Here is a 21,195-nt window from a genome sequence, read left to right as displayed (position 1 = left end):
GATGTCAGTTTCTTCCTTGGTTACCCTTCACTTTTGTATTTAGGCGGGGTCTCTCATTTAGGCCCAGAACATGCCAATTTGGTTAGTCTCACTAGCCAGCTTGCTTCAAGGATCCTATCTCTCCCTTCTGAGCACTGAGACTACACGCAGCCATCACACCTGCCCAGCATGTGTGTGGATGTTGGGATTTGAACTTTTGTCCTCACGTGTTCATGCCAAGTGCCATCTCCCCAATTCCTTTAATACCACTTTATATGCTACCATGGTATTTATCTTTTCAAAATCCATCCATGTTTCCAAGTGTTGAGTTGCAGCTTCTCTATGACATAGCCTGAGTTGATCTGTCCTGTCTTGTCTTATGCTACCCCAGGTTCCCACCGGAACCTTTACCCTATATTATCCTATATTCTTTACACCCCAAAATGGGACTCAAGGCTCCTCTCTCCAAATATCTGACAAATATCACTTCTATCATCTTCATTGTCATTTTGGGATGTCCTGGCCTGATGTGATTTAGTTATTTGTACCCTCCCCCCCACACACACTTAAAATAACAAACAAAACATGGGTCTTCCCATGTACCTAAGCAGATTTAGAATTTGAGATCCACCTTTGTCTCCCTAATACTGGGATTGGGGGCAGGAACCACCATGGGCCTGCTAAGATCCCATCTCTTAAAGGTCCTACTTATCACCTCCATACTGGAGATCTAGCTTCTTGGGGGACACACTACATCGAACCCACCTTGCTCACTGTGTGATGTATTATTATAACAATAACAATGCTGAGCCTGGTGGTGTAGGCCTTTAATCCCAGCACTTGGGAGGCAGAGGTAAGCATATCTCTGAGTTGGGGGCCAACTTGGTCTACAGAGCAAGTTCCAGGACAGTTAGGGCTACACAGAGAAACCCTGTCTCAAAAAACAAAAAAATAGATAAGTAAAATAACAATGAACGAACTCGGTTCCCAATCAACAATAAAACTGCTATATAAATCTTTGCATGTCTAAGTCACTGACTTCAGAATTATGAAGAAATATGATAATTCTTTAATATCTCTGACTGGTCCCTCAGAGCAAACTTAAAATCTCAATGCTATAGAAATACTTAAGCTACTGACGTATTTTACAAGAAAAAATAACCAGTAGGCAGCCAAACATGAATGATAATGTTTACCTCGAGCTACCTCGACTCAGAAAAGCTGCTTTAAAGACAGCAAAACTGCCCCCCAGCAGTTTCTTGGCAGGTTTTTACTATAGAAAACTATAGACTGAAGATGTGGCAGAAGGAGGCTGGGTCTTCACAGGATCCCATGGCTGAAGGAGGATGGGCCTTCACAGGATCCCATGGCAGAAGGAGGCTGGGCCTTCACAGGATCCCGTGGCCACGGTTCTGAGTAACTTCGGGATCCCCATGGAGCCATGCACAGTGCCCATTGATGTCCTCTGTCAACTCTCCAGGAGTGTCTCTGCTCTCTAGCTTCCTCTCCCACCCACCCACATTCCCTGGGCCAGCCGTCCCAGGGACCGCTTCACCTGTAGATGTTAAACTCACAGGCTCTCTTTTGACCCCCACCTCTGAGAGTTCCAGGTCACTCACGGCGTCTTTCTAGATATTTGGAATGTCCAGATGTTAATCCTTTAGCTATCTCCCCACCTCCTCTTGTTGGAACTCTCCTACTTAGGTCCCGAGATCCAGCGATTCAACTCTTAGAGCTATTGTTCTTGGTTGAACACTGACCCCTACCTCATTTTGTTGTCAGTTGTTTGTTTTGAGATAGGGTCTGGAGTAGCCCAGGCAAGTCTTGAACTCAATCTGTAGCCATTGTCAATCTTGTTGTTTGTTTAGTTGGTTGGTTGGTTTGGTTTGTCAAGACCGGGTTTGTCTGTGTAGCCCTAACCAGACCAGGCTGGCTTCCAACTCAGAGCTCTGCCTGATTCTGCCTCCAATTGCTGGGATCAAAGGGGTGTGCCACCATGGCCAGCTTGCCATGGCTAATCTTAAACTTCTTCTTCTTTTTTAAATATTTTTTTTAAACTTTATTTTGTTTATGTGCATTGGTGTGAGGGTGTCAGATCCCCTGGAACTGGAATTACAGACAGTTGTGAGCTGCCATGTGGGTTCTGGGAATTGAACCCCGGTCCTCTGGAAGAACAGCTAGCGCTCTTAACCACTGGGCCATTTCTCCAGCCCCTCTTAAACTTCCAATTTTGTTGCCTCAACCCACCTGACCTCTGGGAATACAGCTGTGTCTCACCACACCTGTCTGTTTTGGTGCTTCTGTCTTTGAATTGCATGACCAGCCAAAACAGAATCCAGGGCCCCTCTGCACCTGAATTATAAATGCTTGCACTCCTGAGAGAGGCAGGCAGGGAATGATACCCACAGTGTGGGCTTCATCAGAATTCTTGGTTGTCAAACCATGTGGAGTACTACACACCCGTAATCCCAGGACTCAGGAAGTACAGGCAGGAGGACTGAGGATTTGAGGCCAGACTATGTAGCAAGATTCTACCTAAAACCAAACCAATTCTTAGCCATCTACTACAACCTCAACACTTCCGATACTCAAGGTTTTCTTGGCAATTTTGAACTAGACAGATGGATGGATTTAACAGATGGGTAAGTAGGGACTTGTAGAGATGTTTGAATCTCCACAGCACGGCAGTGTTTTGGAGATGGGCGGCCCTCCGTGTACTTCCCACTTTACTTCAACGCCTTGTTCTCCTCTAAGGCACACAGACCTGTGCTGTCCACAAGTTCACAGTCACATGACAAGTTCACAGTCACATGGCACGTCTCTGCTCTTGTCACTTCTCCCGTCCTCAGACGAGGAGGAGAAACTTCCCTGAGCAAGAAACCGAAAGCTTCTAACCCCTAACAGAAAAGAGGAAATCTCAGGGCTATTTATTTTTTGCACAAGAACAGCTGCCTGACGTGGAACTACATTCGATGAAAGCACAAAAGAGAAATCCGGGCTCTGCAGACACGGATCTACCAGCCCCAGAGTCACTTTCAACCTGGGTTATCTCGTGGTCATCTTGTCATTCATTAATCTGTAAATCCCCGGGGAATACCTTTCATTTTGCTGTGCACAACAGAGGAATGGAGGAAAGTGTCCTCACCCTCCTTCTAAGGAGCAAAAACTAAATTTTTTTTAAGAGTAAGATAGAGCTGGGGAGATGGCGCAGTGGTTAGAGCACTGGCCCCTCAAACAAGAGGACCAGAGTTCAGGTTCCCAGAACCCACATAAAAATACTGGGTAGGTATGGCTGCTTTCCTACAATTCTAGCAATGGAAGGTAGAGACAGGAAGTGTCCATGGCAAGCTGGCTAGCAAGACTAGTCAAATAGGTGAGCTCTGGGTTTGACTGAGATCCTGTCTCAAAAGAATAAGGTGAAAGAGAATTGAAGAAGATTGCCCATATCAACTTGGATTCCACACACACTCATGTGTACATTCACACCTACACACACACACACCCAGGAAGATAAGCTAATTTTGGTCAATGGCATGTTTACATAGGGCTGTGAATGGAGAAGGGAGAGGAGGCAGACAGATAGAGCAGTAAAGAAAGCTGTGATGGTTATCTTTACTCTAGAGTCACCTAGGAGATCCCCCGCTGGGGGTGTTTCCTGACAGGTTTACCCGGGGAAGGGAGACCCCTGGGAATATGGGCAGTACCGCCCCGAGGGCAGGGACCCCAGAGTGGACAGAAGTGAAAAATGAGAAAGTGAGCTGAATATCACCATTCGTCTCTCTGCTTCCTGACCGCAGAGGCGATGTGACCAGCTGCCACGCATTTCTGCCACCACGGCCGTGGCTGCTCTCAACGCTGTGCCATCCCTGCCATGAGGGACTGTCTGCTCCAACTAGCAGCCAAATGAACCTTCCCTTCCTGAGCTGCTTCTGTCACAGAAACGAGGAGAAACAAACTAGAAGGGAAGTCCTCCCTGAAGAAGTAACAGCTGAACTAAAAAACGGGAGGAGAAGAGAACCATGAATACGGAAACTTGAAATCCTAGCTTTCTCGTGCAAACAGGATGGCTGCAGGATGCTTAAGTATCACATCCTCACATCACAATTTCCAAAGTAGGTCTGGGGGTTTCCTGTTATGAGGAAGGAAAATATTTCCCACAACGCCCTGGCATCCTTGCCTTTCTACCCCAATGGCTAGAACTAGGTCGCATACCTTCTCTCTAGCCAGAAAGGTGGGGTTGCAATAAAAGGCTGGGAGCAATTGCGGCCCTGCAGGAGGCAGGGAGGGGTAGCCTGTGCTGAGCCCTTGCTGAGCCAGTGCTGAGCCTGAGCTACCTGAACTGAAGCAGACCAGCCTGCTGTCAGCAAGGGCTGGCTGGGGAAAGCAGCCACCCCAAAAGCCAGCTGGAGAGACTGCATTTATCTTGGAGTGATTGAGCACCTAAGCCTGGGTCAGGCACCGTGCTAGCATTGAGGATAAGAAGAAAACCATGTACCAGACACGGTCTTTCATGTCTGAAATCTCAGTGCTAGGAAGACTGAGGCTGGAGGATCGTTAAAAGTTCAAGGCTAGCTTGGACTCCCGCATAAGGCCCTTGTCTCTCAAGTGTGGGGTCACATGCTTGTAATCCTAGCATTCAGGAGGCAGAGGCAGGGGGATCCAAAGTTCAGGGTCATCTTTGGCTATACTGTGAGTTGGAGACCAGCCTGGCTAGGATACATGAGACTCTATCTCAAACAAACAAATGAAAAATAAATAAATGAATGAATGAATGAATAAATAAATAAAAATATTTCATTTCTCTAAAAAATAATAATAATAAAATAAGAGGCTTAGGAAATAAACCTTGCGTGAGGTGTTCATACCTGTAATGCCAGCGCTGGGAAGGTGAGCACAAGAGAATCAGGATGTCACAGTTCATCCTTCACGGCTACATTGCAAGTTTGAGGACAGTTTGGAGAACAACAGACCCTGTAGATGGAAATTTCTCCATTCCTACCTGGCCCCGTGGTCCGGCAGCCACCTATAAAATAATCATGCAGAGACTTATATTAATTGCAAACTGTATGGCCTATGGCTTCAACTTCTTGCTAGCCAGCTTTTTCATCTTAAATTAACCCATTCTTATTCATCTATATGTTGCCATGTGGCCATGGCGTTACCAGTCTGCTGGCATCTTATTGCTCCTTTGGCGTGGGCTAGCATCTCTCCTGACTCCACCCTTCTTTGTCTTAGTTTCAGTTTGAGGGTCCCACCTAACCTTACCTTGCCCTGCCATAGGCCAATGCAGCTTTATTTATTATCCAATGGGAGCCACACATATTCACAGCACACCGAAAGACATCCCACAGCAAGACCCTGCCACAAAAAATTAGTAAAAAGAAAGAGAACACCAAACCAAACCTTAGGTCTAGGGCCAGTAGCAGCTCAGCATAGAGCCCTAGAGTGCTCGCCCAGCAGACAACAGCTTTTCTAGATCCCCCAGCATTGCAAAAGCAACACAGCAAAGCCCAGTGACAAACCCCACTCAGGTATTATTACCTTTCCACTCCAGTGCTTGAGAATATTCAGCAAGAGGCACTCCCTCCCGCTGCTCCTCCCCACCCTCCCTCCCGCTCCTCCACCCCACACTCCCCACTACTGCCAAGTACTTGGGTCTGGTGCTCCCTTTCTTTATTCCCTCTGCAGGGCTGGAGATGGAAGCCAGGGCCTGCGCATTCTAGGCCACCACTGTACCACAGAGCTCGGCCTTCAATTCTTCCGTTCAGATCTTCCCTTCCTCCCGATTCAGAAAGCACATCTACTCAGGAGACACACTGTCACCGAGCAGCCAGACTCTGGACATGGAATATTGCTCAAGAAGCAATCCCTGTCCCCGGAGGTTCATTTCTTGTCCCACTGAGAAATCATCACGGTGCACCGACAAAAAACAAAAGTGTTCCAGGAGGAGAAATGGGTGTATGAAACTCAGTAGCGGAGTTCTTGCCTAGCACGCAGAAGGCTCTGTGCTAAATCCTCAGAACCACAAAACAATAAGCAAACAAACAAACAAAAAAAGATCTTCAAAAATCCAGCATGGCTGAAAGTCATCAAGGAACCCATGGATCAAATAATTATCATCAGCTTAGAGTGTAGCTTGCCCTGGAGCCCCGGGTTCAATCTCCAACACCAAGCGGGGAGGGAGGGAATGTTCAGGGTAAAGGAGATGGCTCACTTGGTAAAATCCTGCAGCACTGAGTGAGGGTCTGGGTTTGCATCCCTAGCACCCATGCAAGTATGGCGCCATGTCTACAATCCCAGGACTGAGAAGCAGAACAGAAGAATGGGGGAGGGGCTTGTTGACCAGCCAGTCTAGGCAATCAATGGGCAGGAGGTTCCCTGAGACATCCCATCTCAAAAAATAAGGTGGAGAGGGATAAAGGACTCAGTGCCAACCTCTGGCCTCTACACACACACACACACACACACACACACACACACACACACACTCCATACACATATTACTAAACTGTGTGGTATTGCATACCTATAAGGCCAGAAGTTGGGAAGTGGAGGCAGGAGGACCAGAGTTCAAGATTACCTCCAATCTTCCTCCTCTCAAAAAGAGAAACCAGGGGCTATTAGGGCACCTAGCAGGAGCATCTTAATTTGCCCAAAGGAGGGTGGAGGATGGCCGGTGGGAGAAGATTTAACTCTGGGATACCATCATTTGAGTCTCAATCTAAAGAGTCAACAGTTTAGGGAAATAAAAGTGGAGGTAAAAGGTTGGGATAAAAGGCAAGGAGGCAGCCGGGCGGTGGTGGCGCACGCCTTTAGTCCCAGCACTCGGGAGGCAGAGCCAGGTGGATCTCTGTGAGTTTGAGGCCAGCCTGGGCTACAGAGAGAGTTCCAGGAAAGGCACAAAGCTACACAGAGAAACCCTGTCTCAAAAAACCAAAACCAAAACCAAAAAAAACCAAACAAAAAAAACCAAACAAACAACAACAAAAACGGCAAGGAGGCTTCTCCACCTAGAGCAGTGTTCTCAATCTTCCCAATGACATGACCCTTTAATATAGTCCCTCATGTTGTGGTGAGGCCCAACCATAAAATTATTTCATTGCTACTTCATAACCAATTTTACTACTGTTATGAATTATAATGTAAAGATCTGATATGCAGGATATCTGATATTTCACCCCTGTGAATACCTCAAAAGGGGGTCATGACCCACAGGTTGAAAACCACTGTCCTACTGGAGACCCAAGCATGTGAAATGGCCAGGGAAGAAGGGTGAGAAGAGAGAACAGGAGAAAGGAGTCTAAATGGGAGGTAGAGAACTGAGTTGGTGTGAATGAGATGTCCCTCAGATTCTTGGGCCTTTGAATACTTGGTCTGCCCCATGTTGGTAGATGTCTGGAGAGGCTGAGGATGTGTGGCGTTTCTGGAGAAAGCCTTACTAGGGGCCGACTTTGAGATATCAAAGCCTCACCTCAGTTAGCTCTCTCTGCTTGCTGCCTGCCATGTAAGATGTGAGCTCTCAACTGTTCCTTGGAGCCGTGCCTGCCTGCTACCATGCTTCCCTGTTATGATGGTGATAGACTCTCATCCCTCTGAAACAGTAACCCAAATAAACTCTTCCTATTCTAAATTGCATTGGTCATGATCTTTTATCACCGCAACTAAAAATGAACTGAGGCCAAAGTTTGTACCAGGGAGTGGGGTATTGCTGTGACAGACTGATTTTGTGTGTGGAGGGGGTGGGGGCATTAGGGGTAAAGTCGAAGACTGTAAAGCTCTGAACTAGAAAGCAGCTGAATTCTGTAAGCACGGCCTAATGGGATGTCCTAGTAGGAGCTTGGAAGACCATAGTGCTGGAAGCTTTGGGGACTGTGGACGACCAGCTCAAGAGGCTTCAGAGGGAAGGAAGGACTTCAACAGCAACTGGGCTAGGAACTGCTCTACTGAGACTTTGGCAAAAGCTATGGCTGCCTTCTGCCTTTGCCCTGAGAATTTGCCTGAGATTAAGTTTAAAAACCACTGGTCTGATCTCTTTGGTAGAGGAGATTTCAAGACAGCCTAATTTTAACTGTTGCATGGTTATGCAGTTCTACAATAAAGAAAAAACAAAAGACCAAGCAGGGCACAAAGAAATACAAAATGTACAGTTTGGAGAGAAAGAAAGCACTGGGAACTTTCATGTTACAGCCAAGGCTTGTGCTGAAGGAGATAAAGAATTCTTTGCCCCTGGAAAGGAAGAGCAAACAAAAGCTGTGGCCAATGTCATTCAAGGGGAAGCGGATCCATGCCAAACTGGAGCTGAACTAGACAGTGTTGTCCATGTGATGCTTGTAGACAAACTTTCTTGTCAGGACCACCAGCTCACAAATAATGACAGAGACTTATTATGAATTATGAATGCTTGGCCTTAGCTCAGGTTTGTTCCTAACTAGTTCTTCTAACTTAAATCAACCCCTTTCTATTCATCTCTCGCTTTTACCTCTCATCCTGCACATATTGCTCCCTCTACATCTGTCTGGTGACTCTGCCTTTCTTCTTGTCCCTGGAAGTCCTGCCTAATCCCTTCCTGCCTAGCTCTTGGCCATCCAGCTCTTTACTAAACCATCTTCACACAGTGTAAAGGAATATTCTGCAGCAGATGCTGGCTTCAGTCGGGAGGGATATGTAAGTAAAGGGATTATAGAATCTTACTCCATGGTTTCAGAGAGCCACTGAGGTCAGGCGTATGGCAGAAGAGTCCCTTTGTGGGGGCCCTGGAAGGCTAGTGTGTGACGCTGTGGAGGAAGTGAAGCCACAGGCGCAATCTAGACCCCAAGATGTTGGAGATGCCAGAGCTGTGAGGTCTGCCAAGGAGAGCGGCCCACAGGGAATAGAAGAACCCAAGAGAGAAGATTATATTACATGCAGCAAAGCTGGAAAGCTGTAGAATATTATTTTAAGGTGTATTGCTTGTGTTCATGTTGCATCTGTTTAACTCTGTGAGGCTGTGTTACTGTGCCTGTCAAAACACCTGATGGTCTAATGAAGAACTGAACGGCCAATAGCAAGGCAGGAGAAAGGACAGGCGGGGCTGGCAGGCAGAGAGGATATATAGGAAGAAAAAAAGAGATGTGGAAGAAAAGAAATAGCCAGGGAAGAAGGAGGACATCAGGGGCCAGCCACCCAGCTACACAGCAAGCCATAGAGTAAGTGTAAGATTTACAGAAGTAAGAGAAGGGGAAAAGCCCACAGGCAAAAGATAGACAGGATAATGTAAGTTAAGGAAAGCTGGCAAAAAAAGAAAAAAAAAAAAAGAAAGAAAAAAAAAGCCATGCTAAAGCCGCATGATTATAATTAAGAATAAGCCTCCAGGAGCTGGGTGACGGGCCCCCAAAGAAGCAAAAAACAAGGGCACTGACATCTAAGCCTTGTGACATCAGACAAGGAGGTAGAGAATTTTGGAGTTTGCCCTGCTGGGCTTCAGACTTTGTTCCAGTTTCCTCTCATACTGCCATTCCTTCCTTTTGAAATGGTATATTTACTCTGTACCACTGCACGGTAGAGGTAAGTCTTTTGCCTTTGGATTTTACAGGAGGTTACGACTGCCAGATTGCCTTGAGTCTCCGAAGAGACTTGAGACCTTTAAAACGAGAGTTGAAACTGAAAGACTATGGGGACTTCTAAGTTGGACTAAATGCATTTTGCATTATTATCCCATGGCCACAGATGAGAGGTGCCAGTGAGTGGAATGTGGTAGTTTAAGCATCTGCATACTTAGCTCTCTGATGGTGGCGCTGTTTGGGGAGATCCAGGAGCTGCCTTGCTGGAGGAAATGGATCACCGGGGAGCCGGCTTGAGGTATCAAAGCCTTCCACCATTCCCAGTTAGTTCTCTGCTGGTTGTCTGCTGTTCAAAATGTGAGTTCGCAGCTGTTCCTGATGCCAACTTACCTGCTGCCACACTTTCTCACCGTGATGGTGATAAAACCATAAGCCCCAAATGAACCCTTCCTACTCTGAGTTAGCTTGGGCATTGTGTTTTATCACGGAAATAGAAAAGTAACTAATACAGGAACCCATCAGTACAGAAAGGTTGAGCTTCGGTCTAAACTGAGTCACCCAAGACACTGACACATGTAGATGTGCGTCCTATGTAGAAAGAACATTCTTACTCTGTTGCTTCTACTCCCTTTCCGCATGGGTAGCCATATTACAAATGGGACAGACTGCTGACATCAGGGTGGATCATGGTAGTGACCGAGGAGTAGGTAATGATGGAAGAGGGTTCGGTGACTTGCTCGGAGGGCCAAGAGTCCATGATGACTTCAGGCAGTTCTGACTTGCCTACCTAGCAGGGATCCTGGTCTCTCACTGAGCTTACTCAGCACTGAATGGATGCCTCTGAACAGGGGTTTTGAGTTGACCTTCCTCCTAGGAGCCACCGGATCCAGAGTGCTCACTACCTGTTAATCCCCTCCTCTCCCACATCACACCTTCTCATCCTGGGTCACCTTTTCCCCAACATATCTACTTTACCTTTCTTTAGTCCCATGCCCACGTGAACAGCACAAGAGCGCCATGGTTATGAGTTTTCGACATCCCATGTCCCCTTGAGTTGAAACCTGCATTTTATTTTATTTATTTATTTATTTTGAGCACCTACTATGAGCCAGGCAAACAATTCCGTAGTCATTGCATTGTGTGTCTCAGCTTATTCATATCCAAGCCATTCAAGCAGACTGCTAATGGGTTGGTGACCAATGAAAAGCAATTAACAAATGACACAAAAATCAACTGTCTTTCTTTGGTGTGTATTTTACTCAAATAAGCCACCCAAGTCCCCTATCATTTATATTTTAAAGGTTAAGAGAGGACATTATGATGCTATCTGAACCAGTGGCTTCTGGGGCTCCTCAGGACAGGCAATTTCAATGTTGGAGGTTACTGGGTTCTAGTTTTATTGTACTGTGTAGTTATATTAAGGAACGGGGAATCTATGTATCACTACGTTTTAAGTAGTAACATGCCTGGATGAGGCATCAAAGTGAGAACGGTGAACTTAAAGGGCCTTTAAAACATCTTGAAGCAATAACAAGCCATAGACTGAAGCCGGGTTGTTTTAAAACATTACACAAAACTAAAACAATCGAACCAATTTGTCCTTTGTTCTTTTTATTACGTTCCTTATTACATTAATACTGTTTAAAAAGAAACTCTTAAGGCATCAGACTCCAGCACCAAGCTATGCGAAATCGTCCTTGTACGAGTCGGACAGAAAAGCGCCTCGAGGCTGCTTGCCTTCTAACACCGTGCAAGGAAAGGTCGCGGGGTAAGCCCCGGGCTAGCCCGAGCTCTCGCCCCAGGTGGGAGGATCGGCCCGAAGTTTGCGAAGTTTTCTGGCAGCAGTGCCGAGTCACAGCCGTCTTTTTCGCTCCAGGGCAGCCGGGGGCCTTAGTGAGTTGCACGCCTCCGAGGGGGGGTCTCTCCCTTTCTAAGAAAAGTCCCTCCGGGCTGGAGGCGGCCCCGGGCTGTCCCTGCAGGGCGGGCGAAAGGACAAGCGCAGCCACGGAATCCCGGAACACAGAACTCCAGCGCGCCGGCAGCCGCAGCGCGACCCCGTGCGCCACCGGTCACCGCGCTCTCGGGCGCCGGGACTCGCGTCCTCCGCCGCGACACCCGCTCTCCCGCCCTCCTGCGCTCCGCCGGGGAGGGGCCGCCCTTCCCGCGGGAGCCGGTGATTGACAGCCCCGCTCCCCCTCCTCGGCTCGCCCGCGAACCGGGGCTGTGTGTTTTGGAAGCGATGCTACGGGCCGCGAGCCGTGTGACGCCGCGAGCGGCCAGCGCCGCCCTTCCTTTCCCCCCGGGGCTCGGGCGGCAGCTAGGCGGCCCGGACGGCCAGGGCGGGGCGCGGGCTCTGGGAGCAGGGCGCGGGGCGGAGCGCTCGGCCGGGTGGAGGCCCAGGGTGGAGAGCCGGGCGGGGGCTGCTCACGCCCAGCCCCGAGGCCCCGCCGCGCCTCGCGGGACAGGTCGAGCCGGCGGGGCGGCGCCCGGCTCCGGGGAATAATGAGTGTCTGTCAAGCCGGCCCCGGGTGACTGGGCGGGGCGCGGGCGGGGGCGGCGCGGGAGGCGGGGGCGGGGAAGGGCAGGGCGGGGTGCGTGTTTGCCAGTGACTCGCCGACCCCTCCGGCGGCTGCCTCCACCCAAGTGGGTGGGGACCCCTCCCAGCCCGGGTGGCTGCGGCGGCTCCCGCTGCCCCTCCCTGACCCTCCCACCCCGGCTCCCAGCCTCTACTTACCCCGCCAGCCCCGGGGAGGCTCGCAGAGCGAGCGGCGCCGGCGTCATGTGACTGCCCGGAGTTGGTGCCAAGGAGCCAGAGGGGAGCCGGGAGCCGAGCCGCGCGGAGCCGCGGCCCGAGCGCAGTGCGAGCGCCTGCTGAGCCCAGCGACCCCACCCGCGCGTCCGTGCGGTCGCCGTCCCTGTCCCCGACGCCGTTCGGCCCGGAACACTTGACCTGCCCGCCCGCGGGGTTCCGGGCGCCCGGAGGGAGCCGGGCCCGGGTTTCCCGGCCGCTGCGCTTGGCACCGCGCTGCTTGGCAGAGTAAGTCCCCGCGCCCTCACCTTGCCCTCCTGCGACCCGCTTTGGGTCGCATCTGCTTGCTTCTTTCTCTCTCTCTCTCTCTCTCTCTCTCTCTCTCTCTCTTTTTTCTCGTGGAGAAAGCGGGGCGCGGAGAACGGGATCAGGGTGCAGCGAGGGCGCCTCTGGGCTTGGGAAAGTGTATCGGAGCCGGGGTGGAGGAGCGAGGGGGAGGGGATGGCGGGCTGGATCGTGGGATACGGGGACCCAGTGGAGCTCCCGGGAGCCCGCGGGCGGGGCTCACCTGTGTGGTCCCCGGCCTCCCGCGTTGGGTTCCCTTCGGTACCCCCAGGCGCACCCCGCGTGCGGCCGCGGTGGAGAGAGCCAGGTAGCTGCGAGGCCGCGCGCCTGCTCCTCCCCCCCTCCCAACCCGACTCCGGGGCTCCCGCCCCCCGCCTGCACCCCCAGCTGCCGCCCGCCCCAGCAAACTTGGAGCCCAGCCTCCCGCGCCTCTGGCAAGAAACTTGGGGGCGATTGGGACTTAAGGAGCATCCTCTGATTGGTACCCGGAGCGGGCGAGCTGCCGGGTCATTTGGCTTGGGGCGGGTTGCGGGGGGTTGGGGGGGGGAGAGAGAATTACTGAGCTTTGGAGAGTTTGCCTTTGGGGACGTGGAGAGAACCTGCCGCAGTGCCTGAAGCAAAGGATTGCAGCTTGGCTGGCTATGGAGAGCGCCTTCGGGGTTAGGGAACCAGAGCCGCCTAGGGACCACAGAACTGTTGTGTGGACCAGGACCCTTGGGACCTGTCTAACATTTCAGAGTGGCTGGCTTGGAGGTGGCAGATAAGAGTTGGAATTGTCACATCCATGTCTTCGGCAGATAACAAACGCTTGTGTAAATTTTCCTGCAGGACACAATAGTAGTGGTTGAATGTGAAAGAGACTTTGAATAATTCAGGTTAAATGGACACTGGAAGTTGTTCACCTTGTATTTCTTCAAAATAAACATTTTACATGGGATCTTTGAGATTTTATTCGAAGAATTTATTTTTTCCTCTAATAGTCTCAAGAGAGTCTGGTGCATGGGGGGAAAGTATGAATTGGCATTCCGAACTCATTTAAATTAGTATCTTGTTACTAAGCAAAATTAGGGGGGCACGGGCCGGTTGTTGATAGGAGTATTTTATGCATAAATTTGAGGTGCATTTTTTTATAAGAGAATTCTGCTTGCACGATACTGTCCCTCACCCCAGGGAAGTCTGCAGCGGGGGTGGGGGAAAACTATGTAATATAAACATTCTGATTTTGCAAGTTAGTTATGTTTTTTGAAGAACGATCCCGCCGAGTCATTCTTTGGCTTGAACGTGTGTGCTAACCTTAGGCTGTTAATAGAAACCTGAAAGAAGACGTTTGATAGTTTAAGTTCCCTGAAGGAAAGCTGCTTTCTCGTCAGTGGGCTTTGCTGCAGACCGGCACCGTTGGTTAGGTCCTGTGAAGGTTTGCTGGAGAGATCGGTTGGCTGATGTGGAGAGTACAAGTGTTCAGAATTGAGATGTGAGAATAACAAAGAAAAGTAGCTGCTTGGGTCACACAAAGCCTCGTGCGATAGAAAACTACGTAGCTGTGGAGAAAGCTATTGTCTCTGCTGCAAAGTTTCTATATTAAAATCCAATCTTGTTGCTATGGGTACAGCGATGTGCCCCCCCCCATTTTTTCTTTTTAACCTGTAGTTATGTCTACATACCAATCCTTAAATCTCTGAAAATAGAAACCTGAGTTGAGTTAAACCATCTTGGCTAACAAAGTAATAAGTAATAAAGAAAAATACTGTGGATGGGACTTCAAATGGACTTTGCTGCCTTAAGAATACCTAGGGGAAAAATAGACACTGAGAGAATATCTGGGTAAAAATTGGTGCTGCGGTTTATGGATTGCATGTCAGTTTTGGAGTAAAGGAACTGCCAGGAGAGAGAAAAAGAAAAATCACATTCCCAAAAAGGTGAAGTTCAGTAGATTTATGTGGAGAACCAGTGAGTAGCAGTGACCTCTCTCTACATTTGAGAAAGAATGAGATTTTCAAGTGGCTGCATCGCCAAAGTCTGTGCTTCCAATTTAGCTGTGACTAAGGGAGGCTTTAACGTGGTCCAGCTTCGGTTCTGTGGGGTAACCCAGTTGTGACCTGGATTCTTAAAGCCAAGCCGTGCTCTCCATTTTCCCCAGCATGCATGGTGTTTGGCTCAAAGTATTAACCCAACGTAGAATTTGGTCAGGGCTGGGGGCTGCTAGCTCTTGGGACCTGGCTGAAAAGGACAAAGGAAATCAGGAAGGAGACTGGCACTAGGTAATTTGGAAGGTCTCTGCAGCTTAAAGATGATAAAATGACTTGTGCACTCGGGATGTTTACTGTGTGTGGCAGCTCCTATTTGTAAATAGGGCAGGTCCCCTGTATAAAGCTGGTGTTATTATTCACACCCATAGAACAAACACCTCCACCCCCCTGTTGTTGTCTCAAAAAACTCCAGCTGCTCATGAATATAGGGTCAGGGAGGGCCGGCTAAATGTTTCTCTGTGCTCTCTCTCCAGCCCTGCCGGCCGGGCTGTTTCCTGTTCTTTGTTTCAAGGCTGGGGTTTGCGTCATACATTCCAAGTGGCATATGTGTGCTCTTTCCTGTTTCTGGTCGATCAGTAGCCTAAACCAGGCCATGGTCCCTGCCCCTAAACTCTGTATCCCCACCCAGGGGTTATCATGTCTCCTCACTGCGATTGCTTAAGATGCCTGTGTTATGTCATAATGAGAAGTCGGTTAACCTTTTCACACACACCCCTCGCTGCACTGTTTATAGGGGCAAATCAATACTTTTACCTTTTAAAACATATTCCATCGTTGGACTATGATGTGAGGGAATTCATGGGCATATGGACACATCCAAAGGAAGTTATTTTTGCAATTTTCCTGTGAAGATGGGTAGAGCCTCAGTTTTAAGATAGGCACATTGCCCCAAAACTGTCAAATTAGGTCAGGATTGACCCCCTCAAGAGTTGAAGATCTAGCATTATGAGAAAACTGTGGCCCCACCTTGTTCATGTCACTTGGGCTGCCCACGGTAGGCCCTGGGGATGGAGAATTTAAATATCCTGGCCACCTGGGCTGAGTTGGAAAAAGTCTTGCTTGTTTTGAAGGAGAAATCTCTAGAAAAATTATTCAAGCAAAGCCTGGCATGTATTGAAGGGGAGAAAAAAAATCCCAGGGTTATTTCTTTTAAGGATAAAGATTAAACCAGCTGAGTCTTTTTTTTTTTTTTTTTTTAAGGACAAAGAGTTTCCTCTATTCCAGAGTTGATTTCTAGCCCATTTTAAGAATAATAAAAATCTTAAGGAAAAAGGAAAGCTAGGTACTGACTGGTTGATTTTCTTTAATGATAGTTTGGAAACTTGTAATCTTCTATTTTGAAAACAGAAGGATGATTATCTTTCATAATATCAGTTTTTTATTCTTTTCACGTGTGGCTTCTTCATTAGTCTGGATAAACTGTTTAAAACTTACTCTAACAAGTTTTTGTCCTCATCACCTCCCCCCCCCCCCCCAAGCTCTTGAGGACCTTTTTTTTTAAAGGATTGGGGGCGGGGACTTTTATGTGGGTTTTTTTTTTGTTTTGTTTTGTTTTTTCCAACTTGGGGATTTTCTTTAAAACTTAAAGGGATGATCTTACAGTGGTACCTAATGAAATGAATTCAAGAGATGCTTCCATACAAATCAGGCCTGACCTACCAGTAGCTGTGTTTAAATAGCCCATCCTGCTAGAGTTAGTTACAACAGGAGAATATAGAGCGATACAAAGTGAAATGTTCCATCTGTCCCTGGTGCAAAAGTTACCGGAGCCAAACGGTTGGCTAGTGATACCTTCCTTGAAAAATCTTGGGCGATGTAGAAATTCCCTGTGTTGCTATGGTTCCTTTTTTTTCTTTCCCTCTTGGAACAAGGCAACTTGAAATATTAAGTTGATCAGTAGCACAAGAGACCTTGAAGCCGAAGTTCATAAATCTTCCAAATTGAAGGAGTTTTTTGGTTTTGTTTTTTAGTTCCAAAGTTGTAAAGAGTACAACTAGATTGATTGGGTAGACCGTCTTGATGAGGTGTTCTCCAGATCATTCTTTCTGTTTGGGGGTGGGAGGAGACAGGGAGGTGGCTCGTAGGATTGATTAGGATCTAATCTACTGTCAGAAGTGCTGCAAACTTTTAAATGCTCTATTAAATTGTTGGGGAAATCGTATTTTTTATTTTTGGTAGTTGCTATAATTATAAGACATGGGAACAATAGTTTTCATCTCTTCACCAGATAACTCATCATGCCTAATTTAACTTCATTGTCTCCAGGTTCTTGACTTTTCTTCTATTTCCAAATCTACACTTTTGCTCTAAAATGGTGGCCTTCCTCCTCAGTGTTTCTTGCTACTTTTACACCCATTTGCATTTAAAAAAAAAAAAAAAGATACAAGCATGTCCTTTAGTAGGAATGACATTATTCTGGAAAGTGGACTTCTTTCTTGAAGTGACTAGTTACCATTGAGCCTAGCTCTTATGGGGAAAGAAATCCCTAGAATCTTAGAGCAATTAACACCTGGTTTGCCAAGTGATTATTTTCTCAGCCGTGCCTCTGAGGGGGAGAGGAGGGGATGGTCTGCAGGCTTCCCATTTCAGGCCCCTTCTGTCCAGGCCCCCGCTTCTCATCTTAGGCAGTCACGCCAGAGCTCAGAGACAGGAAACCAGACAGAGTCTGCCCTGATAAGGGAGAGTATTGTCTAAAGGAGGTAGCTGCTCCCCCACCCCATCCACACCAAAGACTCCTTCCTTGAAAGTCAGGACGAAAGAGAAGCAGTGCACTGTAGACACTTTGCAGATCAGGACGAGAGGTGTTTTTCTCGCAAAGCCAAAGAGAAAAAGTATATACACCCCGACTGTGTGTGGACTGTGAGTCTCTGCAATGCCCCGTTAAAGAAGCTGTCCTCTGGGCATCGGTCTGCCTGTTTGTAGTCAAGTTCTTTGGCAAAACTGCTTGCTGGAGAGAGGTTTGAGACTCCCTCCCACTGTGTTGGCAGGCTGAATACATTATCATTTCCCCAGCACTATGAGGGGGGACTTGGGGTGCAGATGGAGCAGCTGACTGTACAACAAGCTCCTTCCTGGCCTTCCGTGCACTCTGTTCAGCCCTTGGTCTAATCTAGATTTCACCCTAATGTCCAGAAAGGGGGTATCCCAGAGGGAAACCTCCCAGGCGTGCCATCTTGAGTCCAGCCTAGTCTGGGACCTACTCCAGTTACCAGTCTTTGGACGGGTTAGGGATGAGGCAAGGGACGGTTCAGGAGCTGAAACCAGCCCCCATCCATGGAGCGCAGCCCAATCTGCACAGGAAAGAGAATGGAGATTGTTGAAGTCAGGCACACTACCCTGGAGAGCAGCCTGGGTTTGTCTCCTGTGGCCTCTACCATTCTTTCCAAGAACTGCATACTGTTGGCTCTAATCACTGCCGTCCACTCCTTTTATCTGCACTTGCACTTTATACCCTGGTACCTTCAAAGCTTTGCACTCCCAAATGCTTTGATTAGGAAGATCAATTTCCTGTTCCGCTTTACCTCTTTCAACATGGCGCTTCTGTCTCCCCTAACTCCTTAAAGGGGTCACATTTTGTGTTTTAGGACATGCTTCCCTGGCCTCCGTCCCATGCTCGTCCCGGGCTCTTGCCCTTCATGTATCTCCTACATGAGAAGTGTAGTTTGACATCCATATATTTGTTCATCTCCCAGGTATTTATTGAGCACCTAGTCATTAGTGCTAATCTCCCACTGCGTGCAATCATCCTTCTGAGTGATGCCCCGGGATGCAGGGGAGCTGCCTTGAGTGATCTAACCTGAAAAGGCATTTTGAAATCTTAATTGCTGTTGGAACCGCCCCATGGCACTGCTTACCGTGGACCAGTGTGCACACCACACCCTCTGTCTTGGGGAGTGATCCCAGGGTGAGATGATTCCACCCAAAACTGGCTCCCTCCACCCAGGTCTGAAAACAGTCGCGCTTTGGTTCCTGGCTGCAGCTCCACGAGGGTGGACTAGTAGTCACTTCACCTCTTCCTCTAGTTCCTCATTTCTAAAATGGGGATGATGAAGACCTGACCCCTCCACCTTTGAACAGTTACTGGGAGGATTTCCGTATTTACTTGGGTAAAGCTGCCCACTTTTCTCAGCAGTTTTATGGACCAGTCGCGGTGCATAGGCTGGCAGGAATGATACTCTAATTCGGGACTTTCAGAAAATGTCATTTGATCTTGCAAAGAGAGGGCAGGCAGCCAGCGCCATTTGGAAGGGGTTAAAAATCATTCCTGCCGGCCACTGCAAGATTGTCACTGAGTGCCATTTTCCCCAGGGACCAGGCTCTTAGAATCTAGTCACTGTCCCACTGTTAGCATGCAGCCCTCTCTGTGCTGGCAGTTGAGTGGTGTGCCAAATAGCCAGCCTTGACGTCCGTGATCGCGAGTTCGAATCCTGGCTCTGGCTGTGTGCACTTGGCAGGTTTTTAAACCTCGCCCTTGAAGTTTTCTCATCTGTGAAATGGGAAGGCAGTTCCCACTCAAGTCACGAAATGACACGGATGAGTAAAGAACGGGACCTTCGTCATGAAGGTGGTGGTGACCCGCGGGGCAGACACCTTCCCGACGCAGCCTTTGCTTTCATTGGTCAACAAAAATAGCCCTCTCTGTTTCTGAGACGGGGACTCTCTGTGTAGACCAGGCTGGACTCACATTTGTAACAGTCCTGCGGTTTCTCCTGAGCACTGGGGATAAGAGCATGTGCCACCACGCCAGGCAGAAGTGTCGCTTACAGAAAATAAAGACTGGCCCACACAAAACCTTTCACCTCTAGCCGCCGCCTCCTTCCTTTTTCCCCCTTACTGTTCTGTTTTAGATTTCAGAGCCCTTGACACTAGGCTTATTCAAAAGGCCTCCATGGGTGGATAAGAAAAACAGTTGGAAGATGGTAAGGTCTCCCGAGACTGGACAGGCAAGGCGAAGGTGAGGGGCAGTGACTTCTTCAGGAAGTTTTCATGGTTTATTTCCTGTAGGGCTGGGCCCTCCCTCACCCTTGGAACATTTCAAGTGTGCTCCCAAGGAGATGACCGCGGAAGTCCTACTCAGGGCTTGGTCGCTTGTAATTAATTATTATTATTGGGGCGAGGGGTTGCTTATTTTGCTGTTTGCTCCTTGGGCCTAGCATAGGAAGAAACATCTTCGTCTGTTTCACTCTCTCTTGGGAGGGAGCCTCCTAAGGTGTCGGGGAGGCACCTGCCTGGACCCTTCTGGCTGTGCTGGAGGCCACACCCAGCCTGTCTAGGTAAGAGGTGGCCAACCTGGATGTACTAGGGAGCAGTCAGCTGGCCACATAGGGAGGGCCTTGAGCAGGTCTTTGAAGAATTAGGAGGATTTAGATAAGCCGGAAGAGGAGGGGGCATTCCACACTGTTGCCCAGCATCAGGGCCAAAAATGAACAAAAGCTTGGGGTTTGAGAGGGGGAGGCAGGGCCACTTGGAGAGCCTGGGCTGGTTAGGGAGCTGGTGACAAGTACAGGCAGTATGGCCCCGCCCTGGCAGCCCCAGGCTCCCCTGGAGGAGGGAGCAGAAGAGGTAGGGACGGGTGGTAAGAGAGCTGGGCTGCATTACTGGGTCATGGACTCCACAGGAGGCCTGAGGACCTGGCCTCCATGGCAGTGATGGAAGTGGGGGGGGGGGGGGAAGGGGTGGGGCAGGCTTCACAGATGACCTTAGGTTTCCGTGGCGCAAGACCAGAAAATAAGGCAAATGGGAGGGAGGGAGAGGCAACCTCTTAGAGAGGGGACTGGGAGGAGGAGGAGGAGGAGGAGGAGGGTTTGGGCTGGAGCCATGTTGCCCAGCAGTGGTTACAAGCGATTTCTGGTTTGTGTTTACTGTTGATGGGGAGGGCTGCCCCCCCCACTCCACCTCCCCACCCCCACCGCCGGGCGGCACAGTTTTGCGTCTGAAGGTGCAGTCACTCCATGGTGGACACTCCTGGACCAGGAACTACACCGCCCTAACAGTTCTTTCTGGTTATTTTTAAGATCCTAGCCATCCTTGCTCAGGGTGGAATTTCCAGGAACTGGCTGCAGCCTGGAGCCAGTCCGGTCCCTTCCAGCAGGGTGGGGCTCCCCGGGTGGAGGCCCAGCAGGGTGGAGTGAGGTGGGTCTCCAGCGATAGGGAGGGCACCTCCTAGTGAGCCAGGCAGATGAGAGGCTCTGTGGCCTCACGCAGCCCTTCTGGGTTTGATTATATAACGCCTCACAGAGGAGAGCTGGGAGGCTTAGGCGAGGTCTTTGGAGCTCTGTGCACAGCAGGATTAGACATTGTGGGTATTTTTCAATTTATCTTAGGTTGCTTGCCCTTAAAACTACAACACAGAATTGCCAGGGAGTATAAAGGAAGGAGAAAAAAAAAAAGTGGAACCAACCAAGCAGGTGCCCATGAACTTGAGAGTTGACCTGAAGGGTAGTGTAGGCTTGGGTCTCCCCACCCCTCCCGCTGTGGGAAGGGGCTGGTGTGGAAATGTGGAGGGACCCCCCTGCTTGTCACCTTTGCACCTGTCCTCGCTTACATGGAAAGTCAA

General features: G+C 49.2%; 2 protein-coding genes across 2 annotated transcripts in view; one reads left to right on the top strand and one right to left on the bottom strand.

Moving 5' to 3' along the window:
* Positions 1-21,195, bottom strand: part of LOC118591885 (translation initiation factor IF-2-like) — a 37,431-nt gene that overhangs the window by 12,939 nt on the left and 3,297 nt on the right. Inside the window, exon 3 of the mRNA XM_036200340.1 lies at positions 12,253-13,290. Coding sequence (XP_036056233.1) covers positions 12,253-13,290 — 1,038 coding nt within the window. The remainder of the gene's footprint in view (positions 1-12,252; positions 13,291-21,195) is intronic.
* Klf3 (Kruppel like factor 3) overlaps positions 11,596-21,195 on the top strand; it is a 31,424-nt gene continuing 21,824 nt past the window's right edge. Inside the window, exon 1 of the mRNA XM_036200807.1 lies at positions 11,596-12,555. The gene's annotated coding sequence lies outside the window, so the exon portion shown is untranslated. The remainder of the gene's footprint in view (positions 12,556-21,195) is intronic.

This window comes from Onychomys torridus, chromosome 10, assembly GCF_903995425.1.
Source record: "Onychomys torridus chromosome 10, mOncTor1.1, whole genome shotgun sequence".
In the NCBI taxonomy this organism is placed as follows: Eukaryota; Metazoa; Chordata; class Mammalia; order Rodentia; family Cricetidae; genus Onychomys; species Onychomys torridus.
The sequence above is the reverse complement of the archived record's forward strand: the minus strand, read 5'-3'. Positions and strand labels throughout refer to the sequence as shown.